Source organism: Dysidea avara, chromosome 4 (genome assembly GCF_963678975.1).
Source record: "Dysidea avara chromosome 4, odDysAvar1.4, whole genome shotgun sequence".
Lineage (NCBI taxonomy): Eukaryota > Metazoa > Porifera > Demospongiae > Dictyoceratida > Dysideidae > Dysidea > Dysidea avara.
Genome location: NC_089275.1, coordinates 39,602,472 through 39,621,127, shown reverse-complemented (window position 1 = coordinate 39,621,127; position 18,656 = coordinate 39,602,472). Strand labels below are relative to the sequence as shown.

Genomic DNA, 18,656 nt, shown 5'->3' with positions numbered 1-18,656 from the left:
TCGCATATCTCGGGAACACTTGAAGCAATTTCACTCAAATTGGAATGTGGAGTGCTGAAGTTGGAGGGAGTGTCCACAGCACAAATTGTCTTGGTTCATCAAGGAAGCACAGAGCTACGGAGGTGCGAAAATTGCATTTTCTTTCTTCCTGTCAATATACTCACGGGTGTAGCGCGCTGGCTTCTTGGGCCGCACAACACACTACCGTGTGTCTTGATTAAGTTACAATGCACTCAAAATTATGCCAGTACGTAGCTACCAACTACATAGTCTGTAGATTAGATTAGATTAGATTATCCATTTTTGTCAAAAGACAAGGGTACACAAAAGGCTAAGCCTGTAAACGTGCTCCCCTTCACAAAAAGCACATACAAAACAACACACACACATGTACACTGAATAAAAAACAAACAAACAACAACAAAAAAAAAAAAAAAACACTAAACAGATGTATTAAAAGCTTATACAAAACTGAAGACATATAGTTGATACTACACAAAAAGAAATCAACGAAGAGCAGAGTGAAAAGCAACACGATTCGACAGTTGAAGAATACTATAGCTACATACAATATTCTTCGAAGCTTTGAATGTTGCATTTAAACCTTTGAAGCTTAAAATGGACATTGGTTTATACACTAGTAATGAGTGTTAATTATGAGTCATAGTATAATCTAATCCAAAACGGCCAAGCTGTAAAAAACAGTGCGGCCCTCAAAAAGGCTATGGTGAAAAAAGATGTGAAATCCAAGGTGGCGGCCAAAAAATGGCTGTGATGGTAAAAATTTTAATAACAACAATTCAGGTGAATTTTGGTGCCGCTTGGTCTTTGCACAAAATTCACCTGAATTGTCGTTATTAAAATTTTTACCATTAACCTACCATCACAGCCATTTCTTGGCCGCCACCTTGGATTTCACATCTTTTTTCACCATAGCCTTTTTTAGGGCCGCACTGTTTTTTTTACAGCTTGGCTGTTTTGGATTAGATTTCATTTCTTTTTGTATTTGTATACCCCAAAGCCGGCCTGCTTTGGGACTTTTTTAACCTGTCTTTTTTTTCTTTACCACAGGAAGAAGAAAAGATGAAGCAAATGTACTTTAAATATATCTGATTTTATCAGTAAATGTACAATTATATTTAAATAATACGTTTATTTATTACAGAACTCTCCATGGTAGTTTCTTTGTAACTGAACACTCTACAAGGTGACTTCTTCTGGCTGCTTTCTCTACGGGGTGAATTGTTTGTAGCTGAACTATCTACGAGGTAACTTCTTCTAGGTGATCTCTATACAGGGTGATTTGTTTGTAGCTGAATTCCGTGCAGGTGATTTGTTTGCAGCTGAGCTCTTTACAGAATGGTTTCTTTGTAGCTGAACCCTCTACATGGTAGTTTCTTTGTAGCTGAACTCTACAAGGTGATTTCTTCTAGCTGAACTATCTCTTTCCATAGTTGCATGAACTCCCTACAAGGTAACTTCTTCTAGCTGATCTCTCTACAGGGTGAATTGTTTGTAGCTGATCTCTCTACAGGGTAACTTGTGTGTAGCTGATCTCTATACAGGCTTCTTGTTTCTAGCTGATCTCTTGAATTCTCTTCAGGGTGACTGCTCTATTAGGATGACTGCTCTATTAGAGTATCTCGCACTTGCTGCACCAAGTTGGATTTCATGTTATAACTCTGTGGCTTTAAGTCTGATTCTTCTACACCATTGAAGAGCCTTTTTAAGATGATTACTCCATCTATACAGCGATTTTCAAAACATTAGCCCAAGCGGTTTATCTGGTAGGCGTGACAAGTAGTAGTTTTTTATTAGCTAATTTCGATTGCATAATTGTTACACACTGTTGGATTTTTCATTGTACCTTCCTGGTTTTTAGCTCGATTTCTTTCAAACCACAAAAGGTTTGAGATTCAATAGTTAACCTATTCACCCACCAATTTTTAGCTTCTTCCCATATGCGGTTTACTCTGTAGGCATGACAACATATTGGTGTTATTGTTCTTGAATAATCGCTCATAACTCTTTTCCTGTTTATCGTATTTTATCCAAAGTTGGTACAGAGATGCGCCTTAATACCCCCCTTCAGTGTGCCAAATTTCAAGGCAATCGGATATTGCGTTCGCATTTTATAGCAGTTTTTGTAAGTGTGCGAAAAGAGGAAGAAAAATAAGAAGAAAAAAAAAACAACAAAGAAACTAAGCCAATTATTGAAGTCACATATCTCGGGAACGCTTGAAGTGATTTTGCTCAAATTTGGAATGTGGAGTGCTGAAGGTGGAGGGAGTGTCCACAGCAACAATCGTCTTGTTTCTTCAAGGCAGCACAGAGCTATGGAGGTACGGAAATTGCGTTTTTTCTTTGTTCCTGTCAATATACTCACAAGTGTTGCGCGCCGGCTTCTTGGGCCATACAACACACTACCGTGTGTCTTGATTATATCATAATTAGCCTACTTCGGTGTATTGCACTTACATACACCCAGAGTCCTAGGTCAGAGGAAGTTTGCCATTGATAAACCCCCAAGCCAAACCTTGTAGCCATGATTTATACATTACATATTATTTTGTGTTGGTTTACCCATTTTCAAATAACACTTACATTCTCACGTCTCTAATGGAGTTGCACAAATTTTCTATTGAGTACTTGAGCTCGATCACCCACAATAAATTCATTTGGCAACAATTTACTTATTGTGAAAATCCAGTTGCTATTTTTATGTATGCATGTTATTTAATTATTAGTGCACATCTAATCTTCATATGTGCTAAGTTGCTATGGATAAAGAAACTGGACCACCACCTTCCAAGAAAGTTAAAGTTAATCCACTACCTGAAACTCATTATCCAACATCATCATTGTCCTTAAATCCTATGAGACCTGCTGAGGATGAAGAAAACAGATCACAACAAGAAGTAAGAAATTGTGACACTTTTGTTATTAAACATAAAGGACATGAAAGTTAATTATCTTTTACGAACACACAACACTGCAAGTATACTAAGTTTGATTAGGGACCATAGAAAGAAAAGGGAGGTTGCCTATACCTGCAGAGATACTAGTAGACATTTAATCCCTACTTTAGTCTATACCATTCGGGATTAAATGTCCACTAGTATATCTGCAGGCGTAGGTGACCCCCTCTTTCCCTACTTTTAGATGATCCCCAATCAAACTTAAAATTCCTTATTTTCTTTATACTTGTTTGTTTACTATTATTGTGACTGGTGAACCCTAGCATACCGCATCAAAAGAATGCCACCAGAGTTATGTACACTTGCCGCAATTATCAAGTACTGACTTAAAAGTGAAGTGGCCATTACACTTTGCTTTCACCCATGTTCAGCCCAATATATGCAGCGTTACAAATGAAGAACAGTAGGAGAAGTGCCTCTACAATCAATCCAGTCACCATGGAAAATACTAAAAATTCATGTTTACAAATGTAGGGAAGCCACCATGCTACCGTGAATTGGCACCTTGGTCTGTCAGCAAAAAGAATGGGGCAAAAAGGAGGACAAAGATGATTTCATGATGCATGTATTGTATGTACTGCAATATGCCAAATGCACCTGTCAGCATCAGACAGAGCCTGTAGCCTTAGCCATTATGGAGTTACACTTGTCTGAAGGCAGGCAGGCAATTACTGGTGTAGTCAGTAGATATTCATACGTACACCTACCATGATAGTGTTCTGTAAGTATTTCGTTTTAACCTTAGACAAAATGTTAGATACAAGAAGACTCTTTCGTAAGATATTTCTATAATAGTTTTTTTTATAAAAGTATTTGGGAGGTACCATTTTGCTTGGGGAATACCTACGGGTGTGAAAGTGGTGGATGTATGACATACTGTACATCTGTCAATGCACATGTACAGTGGAACCTCAGTTATCTGAACCCCTTGGGACCAGGATGGTCCATAAGTCTGAAAAGTCTGTTTCTCTGAAATGGCACATATAGCATAAGGAAAATTTTTTGAAATATCAATATTTTCATCCACCCTAATGGAACAGTTACTACTCTAATAGAACAGTCATTTCCATAGTTTGGTTAACCAAGAATCCGGATAAGTGGGATCCGGATAACTGAGGCTCCACTGTATATATGCATTATATAATTTTGCTATATAGTAAGATGCTATATACAGGTATGTAGCAACAAAAATATAGTTAAATTTCATGCCTGTACTTTGACACTACCAAAATTTACACTGATGCGTATTCAATTCTATAGAGTCTGTCTGAATCAACTGAACCAATAACTACCACACCAGATAATAATACTAAAGAGCAATTACTTGATATAACAAAGAAGACTCATTCAATGTTACATGATGTGCATAGAATTGTAACGAAGTCTGAACAGAATAAAGAGAAATCCCAAGATGGCAAACCATTGAACCAGACTGACTTATCTTATTCTATGGTAAATTTATGTATGTAATTTATATGCAACATGTGTAGATGCATATCCATGTTTAGTGTTATTATATTGTTTATCACTACATCCTATCATACTGCAAACTCCATGCAGTTATTAGGTGCACATGGTTATTAAGGACATATTGTCCGTGTGTACACATGGCATACTTGTGTTAGACACCTGTTTGTTAGACATATATTATAGTTATAATTGCTGTTACAAGCTTATCAGACTTACACTAATTAATTATGCTAGCATAATTTCGAGCATAATAGGCTAGCAAAAGCATGACAAGCATTAACAGGACTAGTTTTAAGATCTTTAATTAAACTGTGCAATGTACATTCCAAAAATACAGCAAAACATGAACACACTATAGGCATTTCATATCAAGAGAAAATGTGTGATTTTATAACTTTAAGTGTTTCTTTGCTGATTATTCATACTTCTCAGAAATATGATCAAGATACTCTAATACAGCAGTCACTTACTCTACTACAGCAGTCAGGTAAGGAAAACAGCCAACTCTACAGCATAATCTTGATTTTGAAATCATACGTTTGAGCATAATAGGCTGGATATTCACTGCTCAAAAGCATAATAGGCTATTTTCAAAGAATAATTGGTTCAAACCTAAAGCTCATGCTACATAAAATAGTAGCAAAAGACCACTAGAACAACACAGTACACATTATACGTACCTCACCAGGCACTTGTTTGGCAAGTACTAGCTACCACCTTTAATTACTGCCTGAATAATAACAGTTGCATCCAACTTCTCAGGATTGCTGTTTCCTTGACTGAAAAAAGCGATGAACACTGGTATCCAATTTGCTTGAAAATATGCGGTGGAAATGAATAATCCAGCCAAACTGTGTTAAAAGGGTGGGGCCTTCAAACAGCCTGGGTGAAAAATGTTGTGAAATCAAAGGTGGCAGCCATGATGTGGCTGCAATGATGTGGATGACAATAAATTTTAATAATGACTTTGTGCATGATAAAATTTATCAACATCATTGCAGTCATTTCATAGCCACCACCTTTGATTTCACAGCTTTTTTCACCCAGGCTTTTTGAAGGCCGCACCCTCTTTATACAGCTTGGCTGTTTTTGCATGAATTTCACTTATTTTTTGTATTTTAAATATATACCAAAGGCCAACCATAAACTGGCTTTGAGGTTTGTTTTTACACGAATCATTGTTCTCTTGTCTACAGATACTATGAAGATGATATAAGACAAACTAGTGCTCTACCTGGTAATATACATAAGTAGGCATGGTTCACAAAAGAAGCAGGGCTATGCCATGACGTGTTATTACATGTCCACATTGTTACACTAATTAATTTAGCACTTGATCCAATCCGGGTCAGACCCAGATAAATTGTAAAGCAGGTCCTGGATGACCCTACTCAGTTTACTATATTTATTGACTTACACATGGCTAGTTCGTCGCGAGTTGCTCTCACCGATTGATATCAACTACCAACTTCATAAATCACCAAGCCACATGTGTTCAAATAGTTTGGTGCAATGCTAAACTAACCACATGTATTCGAATAGTTTGATACTCCCATAGATGGAAGCCGTACTGTAGTCTATTAACACTATCAGCGGTAGAACCGTGACTGTAGGCCATGATAAAGAAGAATAAAAGGTAAAACAATAGCGCAAGCATTGTATGTTTATCAATATACCAAAGGTTTTTTCTTCATCAAATTAGAAACGTTTCTGTGAAAATATTAGGGCTGTAGCCAGTTTTCCGCTGAATGTGTCAGGCAGGCAGGCAGGCAGGCATTAGAAAATTCAGTTAAATAATTTTTTTTTTAAAGTTCTTTAGCAACTTTTGACAGAAACATTTTAGGTCAATCTGAAGACACTTTTGGGCTTGATTTTACCCAACCAATATTGTCATGTCATTGTGAGGAAAAATCGAGGCAGGTTTTTGAGATCAAGACACACGGTAGTGTGTCGTGCGGCCCAAGTAGCCGGCACGCCACACCATGAGTATATTTACAGGAAGAAAGTAAACGTGATTTTCACACCTTTGTAGCTCCGTGATTCCTTATCCGATTGAAACCAAAGTTGCTACTGGCTAGGTCGGGGAGTCCACATTCCAAATTTGAAGAAAATCGCTCCAGCCATTTCCGAGATACGAGCGGCCAAAGTTAGGGTTTTTTTTCTTCGTGTTTTTCTTCTTCTACTTCTTTTCGCACACTTTGCAAAATCCGCCATAAAACGTGAATTCGTGCTCCAATCGGGCTGAAATATGGTACACTTAAAGGGCTCATTAAAGCGAATCTCAGTACCAAGTTTGGTAGGAATCCGATGAACATTCATGGAGTTATGACCTATTATTTGCGTAAAATAAGGTCGAAGGTCTATCACGCCCACAGGGTAAACCGCTTGAAGGAATGAGCTGAAAATTGCTATGTAGATGGAGTAACTATCGTAGGAGTGCCTTTTTGTGGTTTGAAAGGAATCCAGTTAAAGGCCATCGAGATATGACACAAAACCCAACCTGTGTCACAATTACGCGATCGATTTTTATGAAGAAAAAAAAAACTATTAGTTTTCACGCCTACCAGGCAAACCGCTTAGAGCAGTGAGCTGAAAAGCGGTGTGTAGCTGGAATAATTATCATAGAAATTCCTTGCAGTAGTACAGAAGAATCGGATTATAAACCACTGAGTTATGATTCCAAAGCCAACTACGTGTAGCATATGCGAGATCGAAATACTCTAATAGACCAGTCACTCTAACAGAGCATTCAGCTACGTATATAACTTACTCCATTACAGAATTATCTGGCATTGCAAGTTATTCTGTAGGGAGTTCAGCTACAAACAGTTAATCTTATAGACAATTCAGCTACAAGCAAGTCGCCCTGTAGAGAGTTCAGCTACAAATATGTTGCTGTAGAGATTCAGAACATTATAAGTCACACTGAAGAGAATTCAGCTATAAACAAGTCACCTTGTAGAGACAACAAGTCACTCTGTAGAGAATTCAGCTACAAACAAGTCACTGCGTAAAGGGGGGTCAGCTACAAAATAGCTACCCAGTAGAGAGTTCATCTACAAACAAGTTACTTTATGCAATGTTCAGTTACAAGAAAGTCACTCTGTAGAGACTTCAGCTACAAACAAGTCACTCTGTAGTACAAACAAGTCACCGTGTAGCTGGAGAGTTCAACAACCAATCAAAAAAACCACTCTGTAAAGAGTTCAGCTATACAAACATGTTATAACTCTATAGAGAGATCAGCTAGAAGGATCACCTTGCAGAGAGTTCAACTACAAACAAATCACTCGGCAGATAGTTCAGCTACAAACAAGTCACCCTATATAGAGAGATCAGCTAGAAGAAGTTACCTTGTACAGAGCTCAGCTACAAAGAAACCATCATATAAAGAGTTCAGCTGCAAACAAATCATCCTGTAGAAAGTTCAGCTGCGAACAGATCACCTTGTACAGAGATCAGCTAGAAACAAGTCACCCCATAGAGAGAGCAGCTACAAAGACACCATCCTGTAGAGAGTTCTATTACAAACAGATAACCCTATAGAGAGTTCAGCTACAAACAATTCACCCTGTAGAGAGAGCTCCTCACCTTGTAGATAGTTCAGCTACAAACAACAAACCACCCTGTAGAAAGATCAACTAGAAGAAGTCACCTTGTAGAGAGTTAAGTTACAAACAAACCACCACGTAGAGAGTTCAGCTAGAAGAAGTTACCTTGTAGAGAGTTCAGCTACAAAGAAACCATTCTGTAAAGAGCTAAGCTGCAAACAAATCACCTGTACAGAATTCAGCTACAATCAAATCACCCTGTAGAAAGATCAGCTAGAAGGAGTTACCTTGTAGAGAGTTCCGTTACAAAGAAACCACCATGTAGAGAATTCAGCTACAAACAACCACCACGTACAGAGTTCAGCCAGACGAAGTTACCTTGTAGAGAGTTCAGCTACCAAGAAACCATTCTTTAAAGAGCTCAGCTGCAAACAAATCACCTATATACAGAATTCAGCTACAAACAAATCACCCTGTAGAGAGATCAGCTAGAAGAAGTTATCTTGTAGATAGTTCAGCTACAAATAAATCTCCCTGTAGAGAGATTAGCTAGAAGATGTTACCTTGTAGATAGTTCATCTACAAACAAATCACCCTGTAGAAAGATCAGCTAGAAGAAGTCACCTTGTAGAGAGTTCAGCTACACACAAACCACCATGTAGAGAGTTCAGCTAGAAGAAGTTACCTTGTATTAGGGAGTTCAGCTACAAAGAAACCATCATGTAGAGAGTTCAGCTGCAAACAAATCACCTGTAGAGAGTTCAACTACAAACAAATCTCCCTGTAGAGAGATCAGCTAGAAGAAGTTATCTTGTAGATAGTTCAGCTACAAACAAATCTCCCTGTAGAGAGATCAGCTAGAAGAAGTTTCCTTGTAGAGAGTTCAGCTACAAACAAATCACCCTGTAGAAAGATCAGCTAGAAGAAATCACCTTGTAGAGAGTTTAGTTACAACTAAACCACCATGTAGAGAGTTCAACTATAAACTATACCTTGTAGAGACATCAGCTAGAAGAAGTTACCTTGTAGAGAGTTCAGCTACAAAGAAACCATTCTGTAAAGAACTCAGCTGCAAACAAATCACCTGTACAAAATTCAGATACAAACAAATAACCCTGTAGAAAGATCAGCTAGAAGAAGTTACCTTGTAGAGAGTTCAGTTACAAAGAAAACACCATGTAGAGAATTCAGCTACAAACAAATCACCCTCTAGAGAGATGAGCTAGAGGAAATTACCTTGTAGAGAGTTCAGCTACAAAGAAACCACCATGTAGAGAAAGAAATCACCCTGTAGAAAATTCTGCCACAAACAAATTGCCCTGTAGAAAGATCAGTTAGAAGAAGTTACCTTGTAGAGAGTTCAGCTACAAAGAAACTATTCTGTAAAGAGTTCAGCTGCAAATAAATCACTTGTACAGAATTCAGCTACAAACAAATCTCCCTGTAGAGAGATCAGCTAGAAGAAGTTACCTTGTAGATAGTTCAGCTACAAACAAATCACCCTGTAGAAAGATCAGCTAGAAGAAGTCACCTTGTAGAGAGTTCAGCTACAAACAAACCACCATGTAGAGAGTTCAGCTAGAAGAAGTTACCTTGTAGAGAGTTCAGCTACAAAGAAACCATTCTTTAAAGAGCTCAGCTGCAAACAAATCACCTATATACAGAATTCAGCTACAAACAAATCACCCTGTAGAGAGATCAGCTAGAAGAAGTTATCTTGTAGATAGTTCAGCTACAAATAAATCTCCCTGTAGAGAGATTAGCTAGAAGATGTTACCTTGTAGATAGTTCATCTACAAACAAATCACCCTGTAGAAAGATCAGCTAGAAGAAGTCACCTTGTAGAGAGTTCAGCTACACACAAACCACCATGTAGAGAGTTCAGCTAGAAGAAGTTACCTTGTATTAGGGAGTTCAGCTACAAAGAAACCATCATGTAGAGAGTTCAGCTGCAAACAAATCACCTGTAGAGAGTTCAACTACAAACAAATCTCCCTGTAGAGAGATCAGCTAGAAGAAGTTATCTTGTAGATAGTTCAGCTACAAACAAATCTCCCTGTAGAGAGATCAGCTAGAAGAAGTTTCCTTGTAGAGAGTTCAGCTACAAACAAATCACCCTGTAGAAAGATCAGCTAGAAGAAATCACCTTGTAGAGAGTTTAGTTACAACTAAACCACCATGTAGAGAGTTCAACTATAAACTATACCTTGTAGAGACATCAGCTAGAAGAAGTTACCTTGTAGAGAGTTCAGCTACAAAGAAACCATTCTGTAAAGAACTCAGCTGCAAACAAATCACCTGTACAAAATTCAGATACAAACAAATAACCCTGTAGAAAGATCAGCTAGAAGAAGTTACCTTGTAGAGAGTTCAGTTACAAAGAAAACACCATGTAGAGAATTCAGCTACAAACAAATCACCCTCTAGAGAGATGAGCTAGAGGAAATTACCTTGTAGAGAGTTCAGCTACAAAGAAACCACCATGTAGAGAAAGAAATCACCCTGTAGAAAATTCTGCCACAAACAAATTGCCCTGTAGAAAGATCAGTTAGAAGAAGTTACCTTGTAGAGAGTTCAGCTACAAAGAAACTATTCTGTAAAGAGTTCAGCTGCAAATAAATCACTTGTACAGAATTCAGCTACAAACAAATCTCCCTGTAGAGAGATCAGCTAGAAGAAGTTACCTTGTAGATAGTTCAGCTACAAACAAATCACCCTGTAGAAAGATCAGCTAGAAGAAGTCACCTTGTAGAGAGTTCAGCTACAAACAAACCACCATGTAGAGAGTTCAGCTAGAAGAAGTTACCTTGTAGAGAGTTCAGCTACAAAGAAACCATTCTGTAAAGAGCTCAGCTGCAAACAAATCACCTGTACAGAATTTAGCTACAAACAAATCACCCTGTAGAGAGATCAGCTAGAAGAAATTACCTTGTAGAGAGCTCAGCTACAAAGAAACTATTCTGTAAAGAGATCAGCTGCAAACAAATCACCAGTACAGAATTCAGCTACAAACAAATCTCCCTGTATAGAGATCAGCTAGAAGATGTTACCTTGTAGATAGTTCAGCTACAAACAAATCACCCTGTAGAAAGATCAGCTAGAAGAAGTCACCTTGTAGAGAGTTCAGCTACAAACAAACCACCATGTAGAAAGTTCAGCTAGAAGAAGTTACCTTGTAGAGAGTTCAGCTACGAAGAAACCATTCTGTAAAGAGCTCAGCTGCAAACAAATCACCTGTACAGAATTCAGCTACAAACAAATCACCCTATAGAGAGATCAGCTAGAAGAAATTTCCTTGTAGAGAATTCAGCTACAAACAATTCACCCTGTAGAGAGAGCAGCTAGAAGATGTCACCTTGTAGAGTGTTCAGTTACAAAGAAACCACCGTGGAGAGTTCTGTAATAAATATATGTATTATATATATATATATAATTTGTACATTTACTGATAAAATCAAAAATATTTAAAGTACATCTGCTTCATCTTTTCTTCTTCCTGTGGTAAAGAAAAAAAGATAGGTTAAAAAAGTCCCAAAGATACAAATACAAAAAGAAGTGAAATCTAATCCAAAACAGCGAAGCTGTAAAAAAAGAGTGCGGCCCTCAAAAAGGCTATGGTGAAAAAAGATGTGAAATCCAAGGTGGCAGCCAAGAAATGGCTGTGATGGTAGGTTAATGGTAAAAATTTTAATAACGACAATTCAGATGAATTTGGTGCCGCTTGGTCTTGGCACAAAATTCACCTGAATTGTTGTTATTAAAATTTTTACCATTAACCTACCATCACAGCCATTTCTTGGCCGCCACCTTGGATTTCACATCTTTTTTCACCATAGCCTTTTAGAGGGCCACACTCTTTTTTTACAGCTTGGCTGTTTTGGATTAGATATATATTATATCATGGGCCACGCCCACTCCTTCAATGTCCCTACTATACAGCACTATCGTACTGTAGTTTTTGTTTTGTTTTGTTTTGTTTTTATCTGCTTTACCAGTTTGGCACTGGAGGGCAAACACTGGAGGCAAAGCCTGTACGAGGTGTTTACCATGAGCTAGGGAACCTAGGCGAAAATCGTTAACTAAAGTGAAACAGGACAAATACCTATGATATATTAATTTGCAGTTGCTTAATTTTTTACAAGCACCTTTTATGCTAGACTACAATTTATAACCTGTTGTCTCAAGTTTTATTAGCATAGCAGTTATTATGATTATTATGGTGATGACAATTGGCCTGCGATTGGCATGAGTAGGTCTTATTGGCTGTAATATTGGCTTTGATTACTGCAACAGTATTGTATTACAGAATATATTTGATTACTTTGTAATGCTCTAATAGAGTGCACATTTTAAGAGGATTTCTAAGGTAGATCTATGAAATTATGAACTTTTACTATTGAGGAGATTTTAGCTAGAATGTTCATTTGTAAAGTAGAAATTAAGTGAGGTTATCAGCCATTATAGCAGCAGTAGTTAAGGATTTGGGTGTTCAGTATGGAGGTTCCTGGTTCGAACGCTGGTAAGTTATTTTAAGTTATTGCCATAAGCGATTTACCCTGTAGGCAAATCAGCTTTTTTAACCGTCTATAGCTCTATGACTATTAATCGGATTTGCACCAAACTTGGTGCATGATTCTGCCGCAATACATGAAACAAAACTCAAGGAAGTCGAGTATGCATTTGCATTTTAAAATGGTTTTCATAAAGTGTGCAAAAAGAATAATCTAAGCCCCCCAAGCCCTCTAAACAAAGAAAAAATGAAGAAATTAAGCCAAGTTCTGAAGGCTCATAAGTGCATGCGCTTAACAAGCACAATAAATTTCACAAGTAATTCCTCCAATAATTATAGGCACATGTAGCTATTAACCAGAGTCTACGATACCCTAATGTAATTTTAAGTTGTTTTTTTTAATAGAACATTCAAGTAATTCTATATGACAACTATAAAAAGCAAATACACAAAAAAATTGTGTGATTTAATATTGTGCATTGCTCCAGCTTGTTTTAGTATTTTTTATCGATGTGCTATGGTCCCTACTCTAGTTGACAATTCCATTTTTTTCTGTACTTGTTTGTTAACTTTTTTGTAAAATAGAATGGTGAATCCATGTATCAAAAGAAAGAAATGGCGCTGTGTGCCCCAACTATCGATTATCATCTGAAAAGTGAAGTATCCATTACGTTTCATTGTCATCTATTTTTAACCCGTTAAACAGCATTGCAAATCAAGAACTGTTAGAAAAGCACTTCTGCAATCAAACGTAGCCACTATGAAAAATACAGATGATTTCCGTTACAAAGGGAAGCCATCACGAGCTACCTCAAAATCGGCATCTTTTGCTGTCAGCAAAGATAAATGGGACACAAAGGAGGACACTGGTAAGTCCATGAAGAATGCATTGTACGTACTGTGGTATGCCAAAAGGCACCTGTCCAGCTAAAGCAACATTGAACAGCAAAAAAACCTACACATAGTCTTAGCCATTATCGAGTTATGCTTGTCTGAATGCATCAGTCAGTCAGTCAGTCATTCAGTCACTAGAAAATTCCGTTTAATAACTTTTTTAATTCCGTAGCAACTTGTTGAAAGTGTTTCAGGTCAATCTGAAGGCTTGTTTGGGCTTAGTTTTACCTAACCAATACTGCTTCATCGTTGGCAGGGAAAGTGAGGCTGGTTTTTGGGCAATGTTTCTTGATGGGCCACATCCAAACCTTTGTGGTCCCTACTATACAGTCCTATCATACTGTATGATTGCAAGTTATAGAGAACTTTGATGTAATAAGCTACATTGATATGTACAGTAGCTACACATATCTTCAATTACATGCATACACTACATGTATTACAAATATGCATATTATGTGTGATAGAAAGAGATAACAGAAAAAGATGCAAAAATCAGATCACTAAAGAAAGAAGTTGCAGTAAGTAAACCAGTATACATTCTACTGTTGTGCATTATGTTGAAATAGGAAAGAATGGTGGCTACTAACTTAGTGAAAGAGAAGTTTGAAGAGGAAAAAATAAAACGACACTTGGCTGAAGAGGAAAACAAAAAATTGAAAAAGGTTTTGCGGTTTAAGCAAACAGATGCTTTTAGCAAAAAATCCCTGTCTAAACAAAGTAATAAGGTAAATCTACATACGTTCATTATGTATTTATAAGTGTTTGGAATTTTGTTACCACACTTAAAAAATTCCTTGTATATTACTTGTAATGCTATGATGAATCATTGCATTTGGGCAGTGCATGGATGCATGGTAGTACACCATTAGTCAGCCATTAAGCAGATCAAGGAACAAAATTGCTACGTATATTGAAAAGGAAAAATAATTAAACAATTTAAGTACATAAATTTTCTGCCGTAGTTAGTAGGTACAATTAACTACAATTTAAACATTGAATATTAGTGAACTAGCATTGCGTATTGCAATGTAATAACATATTGACTCACACTTTTAAATCTACAATGATCATTGTGTTTTCATTTGAGTGGTGTATCATAAACTATGTTTTTGCCAAAATACTCACTCAAACACCACTTTAGAAAGCTCCCCCAATCACAAAGGAAGCCTTATAAGTTTATTTGCAAGATGTATAAGTCCAATGGAAATATGAAGTCAAAAGGAACCAATGAAAATACTTTTTTTTAAACTGAAATATGCTATTTTGTTCAGATTATTCCTATTGTTATTTTTTTCACTGCTCTACATGCATGCAGGAAACTCTGTTTAGGTTTGGGGGATAAAGCTGTATAGCTTTCCTTCCTATGTCAGTCTTTCTTCATGTCCATGGCCCTTTTTAAATGCATATTGTAGTGTTAACATCCATTCTCAAACAAATTTGCTTCTTGTATGTTCATTTTGCCTTTTATCAGAATACGTAGTCTTTGCAAGGAAAACCAGTGACCGGATCTACAAAAACCCGACACAATCACACATTTTTCAAATTCCTGTTTATTAAGTATTTATAACCTACTTGGCCAAGTGTATTCTCTGGCAAAGTTTCAGCCTCATATGCCAATAAATTTTGGAGTTACAGCCCTACTAAGTAGCAAACAACAGAAAGATTGATTTGTACAGCAAGTATTGAGAAATTAAATTACAGGAGCTTACTAAAACAGTTGTAACGTACAAACTAAATGACCTAAAGAATTGAACTTTGTACCATCGTGTTCACCATGAATGGGGAAATCGATTACTGGGTAAGTTTTTCCTTGTATCTCCTTTTTTCTTTACACAAAGGCAAAATTTTTGAAGAAAGATTGATCATGTACGATCGTTTCAACGTGACATAAACAAATGCCCGTAAACCCTTGAAGAGTACCATACTGTACTATTTGAACGTTTTCAACCTTGTTTTTTTAAATATTTTAATTGTACCACACCCTTGAATAGTACCGCACTATACTTTTGTAAATATTCATTACTAGTGCTCACATACCTATAGTATCAGGCCTGTACGCAGGATTTTCAAAAGGAGGGTTCTAAATTGAAGCGGTGGGTGATCCCAGATGTGGGGGTCTGGGGGCACAATCCCCAGTACTGAGAAAGGTTTAATATTCAATGACCTGAGAATAGCCTCAAATTGCTTAAATGTAGAAATGCATGCACTGATTAAATAAACTTCATTGTATTGACACAAAGACCTCTCAACATGGGCCCATTGCACACTAATGCAAAACAAGACTAATATGGTGTAGTGCATGTACACTCCATCATTTCTAAGACTGCTAAGGCTATAAGCTAAGCTTTACATTTCACCATTGTCCAAACATGGATGATACTGAACCATAACAAGATTAATATGAAAAGCAACTGACAGACTCACACTCTTGGCACCTTAGAATTCATATCATTGAATGCAGCAAGCCAGGCTTACTTGTGTTATAGTTAATAGTGTAGCAGTTGCATTGTTCATCCAGTCATTGCTATTCCGGGCTCTTATAGAAAATATTTAACAAATTACAATTGGAATTAAGTGGCTCTAGTGCAATATGGTCATGGATGGCCTTATAAGATACTGTAAGTAAAATAATAGAAGTCTTAGCGATAGAGAGAAAACCACTGTCTGTATTCATGCATCATTGAAGTGGTTTCTATGTACACAGATAACCTCGAAGTGATATGGTTAACAGCAGCCCTGAAGCCACATGTGGTTCAGCTGGTAGAAACCATGGAAGTCGTGTAATGAATGCTAGAACACAGATTATAGTTGAAAAAATTTTTAAAGCAAAAATAAAATTTCCAGTTTAAAATAAGTGGCTCAGCTGACCCCCCCCTGGGTACAGGCCTAACTGTATTCATCTTTATCTCGATTTAAGGAAGACATTGTCCTAGTTAACTCAAATGGCTGTCACACTGGCTACCACATAATCGAAATTCTGGACGTTAGTTAGTAAGCTGACCATGTAGCGTGAGGCATGACATGGTTGTGCTACAAAGTACTGGAGTGAAAGAAAGGTCTTGTAAAGAAGAAGTAATGTATGTAAGTAGCAACATGTTGTGATTGGCTTAAAACTAATGTTATAGAACAGCTAGTAGTGACAGGTGTAAAACATCAGTAGTGCTCCCTTGATTGATACTGGAGTGTGGCACTGTTCAAAAAGTATTATCCTTTACTTTTGGTCATAGAACCCCTGTGGCACAAATCCAGTAAATATGGTATTCAAGTTAACATGTATTTGGAAACACTATATCATTACCTATATTTTTACCACGGTATATTAAGGGTACTCGCTGATATTTGAAGCCATTTAAGTGCCAACCCAGAAACCACATGCGGTTGTTGCATCATAATTGGCATTACTACGCACACTTGTATTACGCCAGAGAACACGAGGAAGAGCAGCATGTTTTTTACTTTAAAATCGTCACTGTAGTGTTAGGAAATGATTGTTTGATGGATCAAGAGTTACACTAACATGAATTAGTCTAAAAGTAAGTGTTATTTAAGGCGACAATGTGAACGCATGTTTTGCTTGTAACCACGTTCGTGCCTTGTTTTCTCAAGTGATAGGGTAAGCTGGTAGTTTGTATTGTATTTGTAAGCTGCTTATGTAGGGGACTATGTTACCAGCTGGAATCACAAGGCGTTACAAGCTGCTGATGGTGGCATGCCTAGTGTAACCTATCCAAGAGTAACTTGCTGGAGACTCCAGGCGTAACAAGAAGCTGTTTGTGTGTGTGAAGGAGAGAAAACAAAGCTTCTTTGTGTTTAGAACATCATTTATGACATGCTATTTTGAAAAGTTGGTGATTGCGGTTAATAGGAATTTGTGTGGTTATTATATCAATAATGTTGGGTGCACGCCACCTTTGCACATGTTTACTGAAACTAAAACTGGTTTTTGAGTGATAGCCGTAAAAGCTTCAAATTTTGCATGGAGATAGGCAGATAAATTCTCTACAGGACTGTGAAAAGATTTTTTCCGTATCACTATGGTTTTGCAAGTAATGGCGATGGAAATGCAAGGTTTGGTTAGTGAAACACACTTTCAGTGCTTACTTATCAATGTAAGCTATGGATTAACACTTTTCATAGATATGTGAGTTGTAACCTTAAGTATGTTTAGCGCGATTTCCAGCATGCTAGTGGTAAAGATGAAGGACTAGTTTCAATTTAAACACTCTGGAAAGAATCTCACGTAGCTATAGAACGGTAAAGGCTAGCAAAATTCTGTTTGGTTTGTGTTGAAGAGAAAGGGAACCACTACCAATATAAGTACCATACGGATTCATTTCACACGTTGTCTGGTAATAAGGGGCAGTACAAAATCGTGCATTTTATGGCTTCAAATATCCTCGAGCACCCTTAAGTTCATACCAGAGCAGCAATGTTGTTGCTACCACTGCCACTGCATACTTAATTGTAATCACAGAGCTGCATATACGTATGTGCATATGTACCAGAAACCAGAAGCCATACCCAAATGCGCATTGCTGACTATATGCTGCCTAATGTTGGATATATCAAAACTGTATATACGTACGAATTACACTCAAAAACAGTACACTGGTATTAACTCTGAGATGAATACTTAAGAACTTCTGTACGTATTGACTGACTTGATATACGTACACTGTGTACTGTGTAATGATGCTTCATGTTAGCTATCCATAAATGCGACTGAATCTGCGAAAACCGACACAATCATGCATTTTTAATTCCAGTGTATTAAATAAAGACACATGGCAGTGTGTCGTGTGGCCAGAATCCGGCAGGTAACACCGTGAGTATATTGACAGGAAGAAAGAAAACACCATTTTCACATATTCGTAGCTCCGTGCTGCCTTAACAAAACAACATGATTTTTGCTGTGGACACACCCGCCAACATCAGTACTCCGCATACCAAATTTCAGCAAAATCACTTCAAGCATTCCCGACATATGAGACTTCAAAAATTGGCTTTCTTTTTTTCTTATTCTCTTCGTTTCTTTTGCACACTTACAAAAACTGCCATAAAATGCAAATGCAATATCCGATTGCCTTGCAATTTGGCACACAGAAGGGGAGTATAAAGGCGCATCTTGGTACCAAGTTTGGCTGGAATACAATAAGCAGTCAAGGAGTTATTAGCGATTATTCACGAAAAATAACACTAATGTGTTGTCGCGCATACAGAGTAAACCACTTATGATAAGAAGCTGAAAAT

General features: G+C 37.3%; 1 protein-coding gene across 1 annotated transcript in view; it reads left to right on the top strand.

The window, feature by feature from the left end:
• The window catches only part of LOC136253981 (uncharacterized), a 55,799-nt gene that overhangs the window by 24,365 nt on the left and 12,778 nt on the right, over nt 1-18,656 (top strand). Inside the window, exons 2-5 of the mRNA XM_066046629.1 lie at nt 2,748-2,918; nt 4,239-4,430; nt 13,871-13,924; nt 13,973-14,131. Of these exons, the coding sequence (XP_065902701.1) occupies nt 2,781-2,918; nt 4,239-4,430; nt 13,871-13,924; nt 13,973-14,131 (543 nt within the window). The 5' untranslated portion in view covers nt 2,748-2,780. The remainder of the gene's footprint in view (nt 1-2,747; nt 2,919-4,238; nt 4,431-13,870; nt 13,925-13,972; nt 14,132-18,656) is intronic.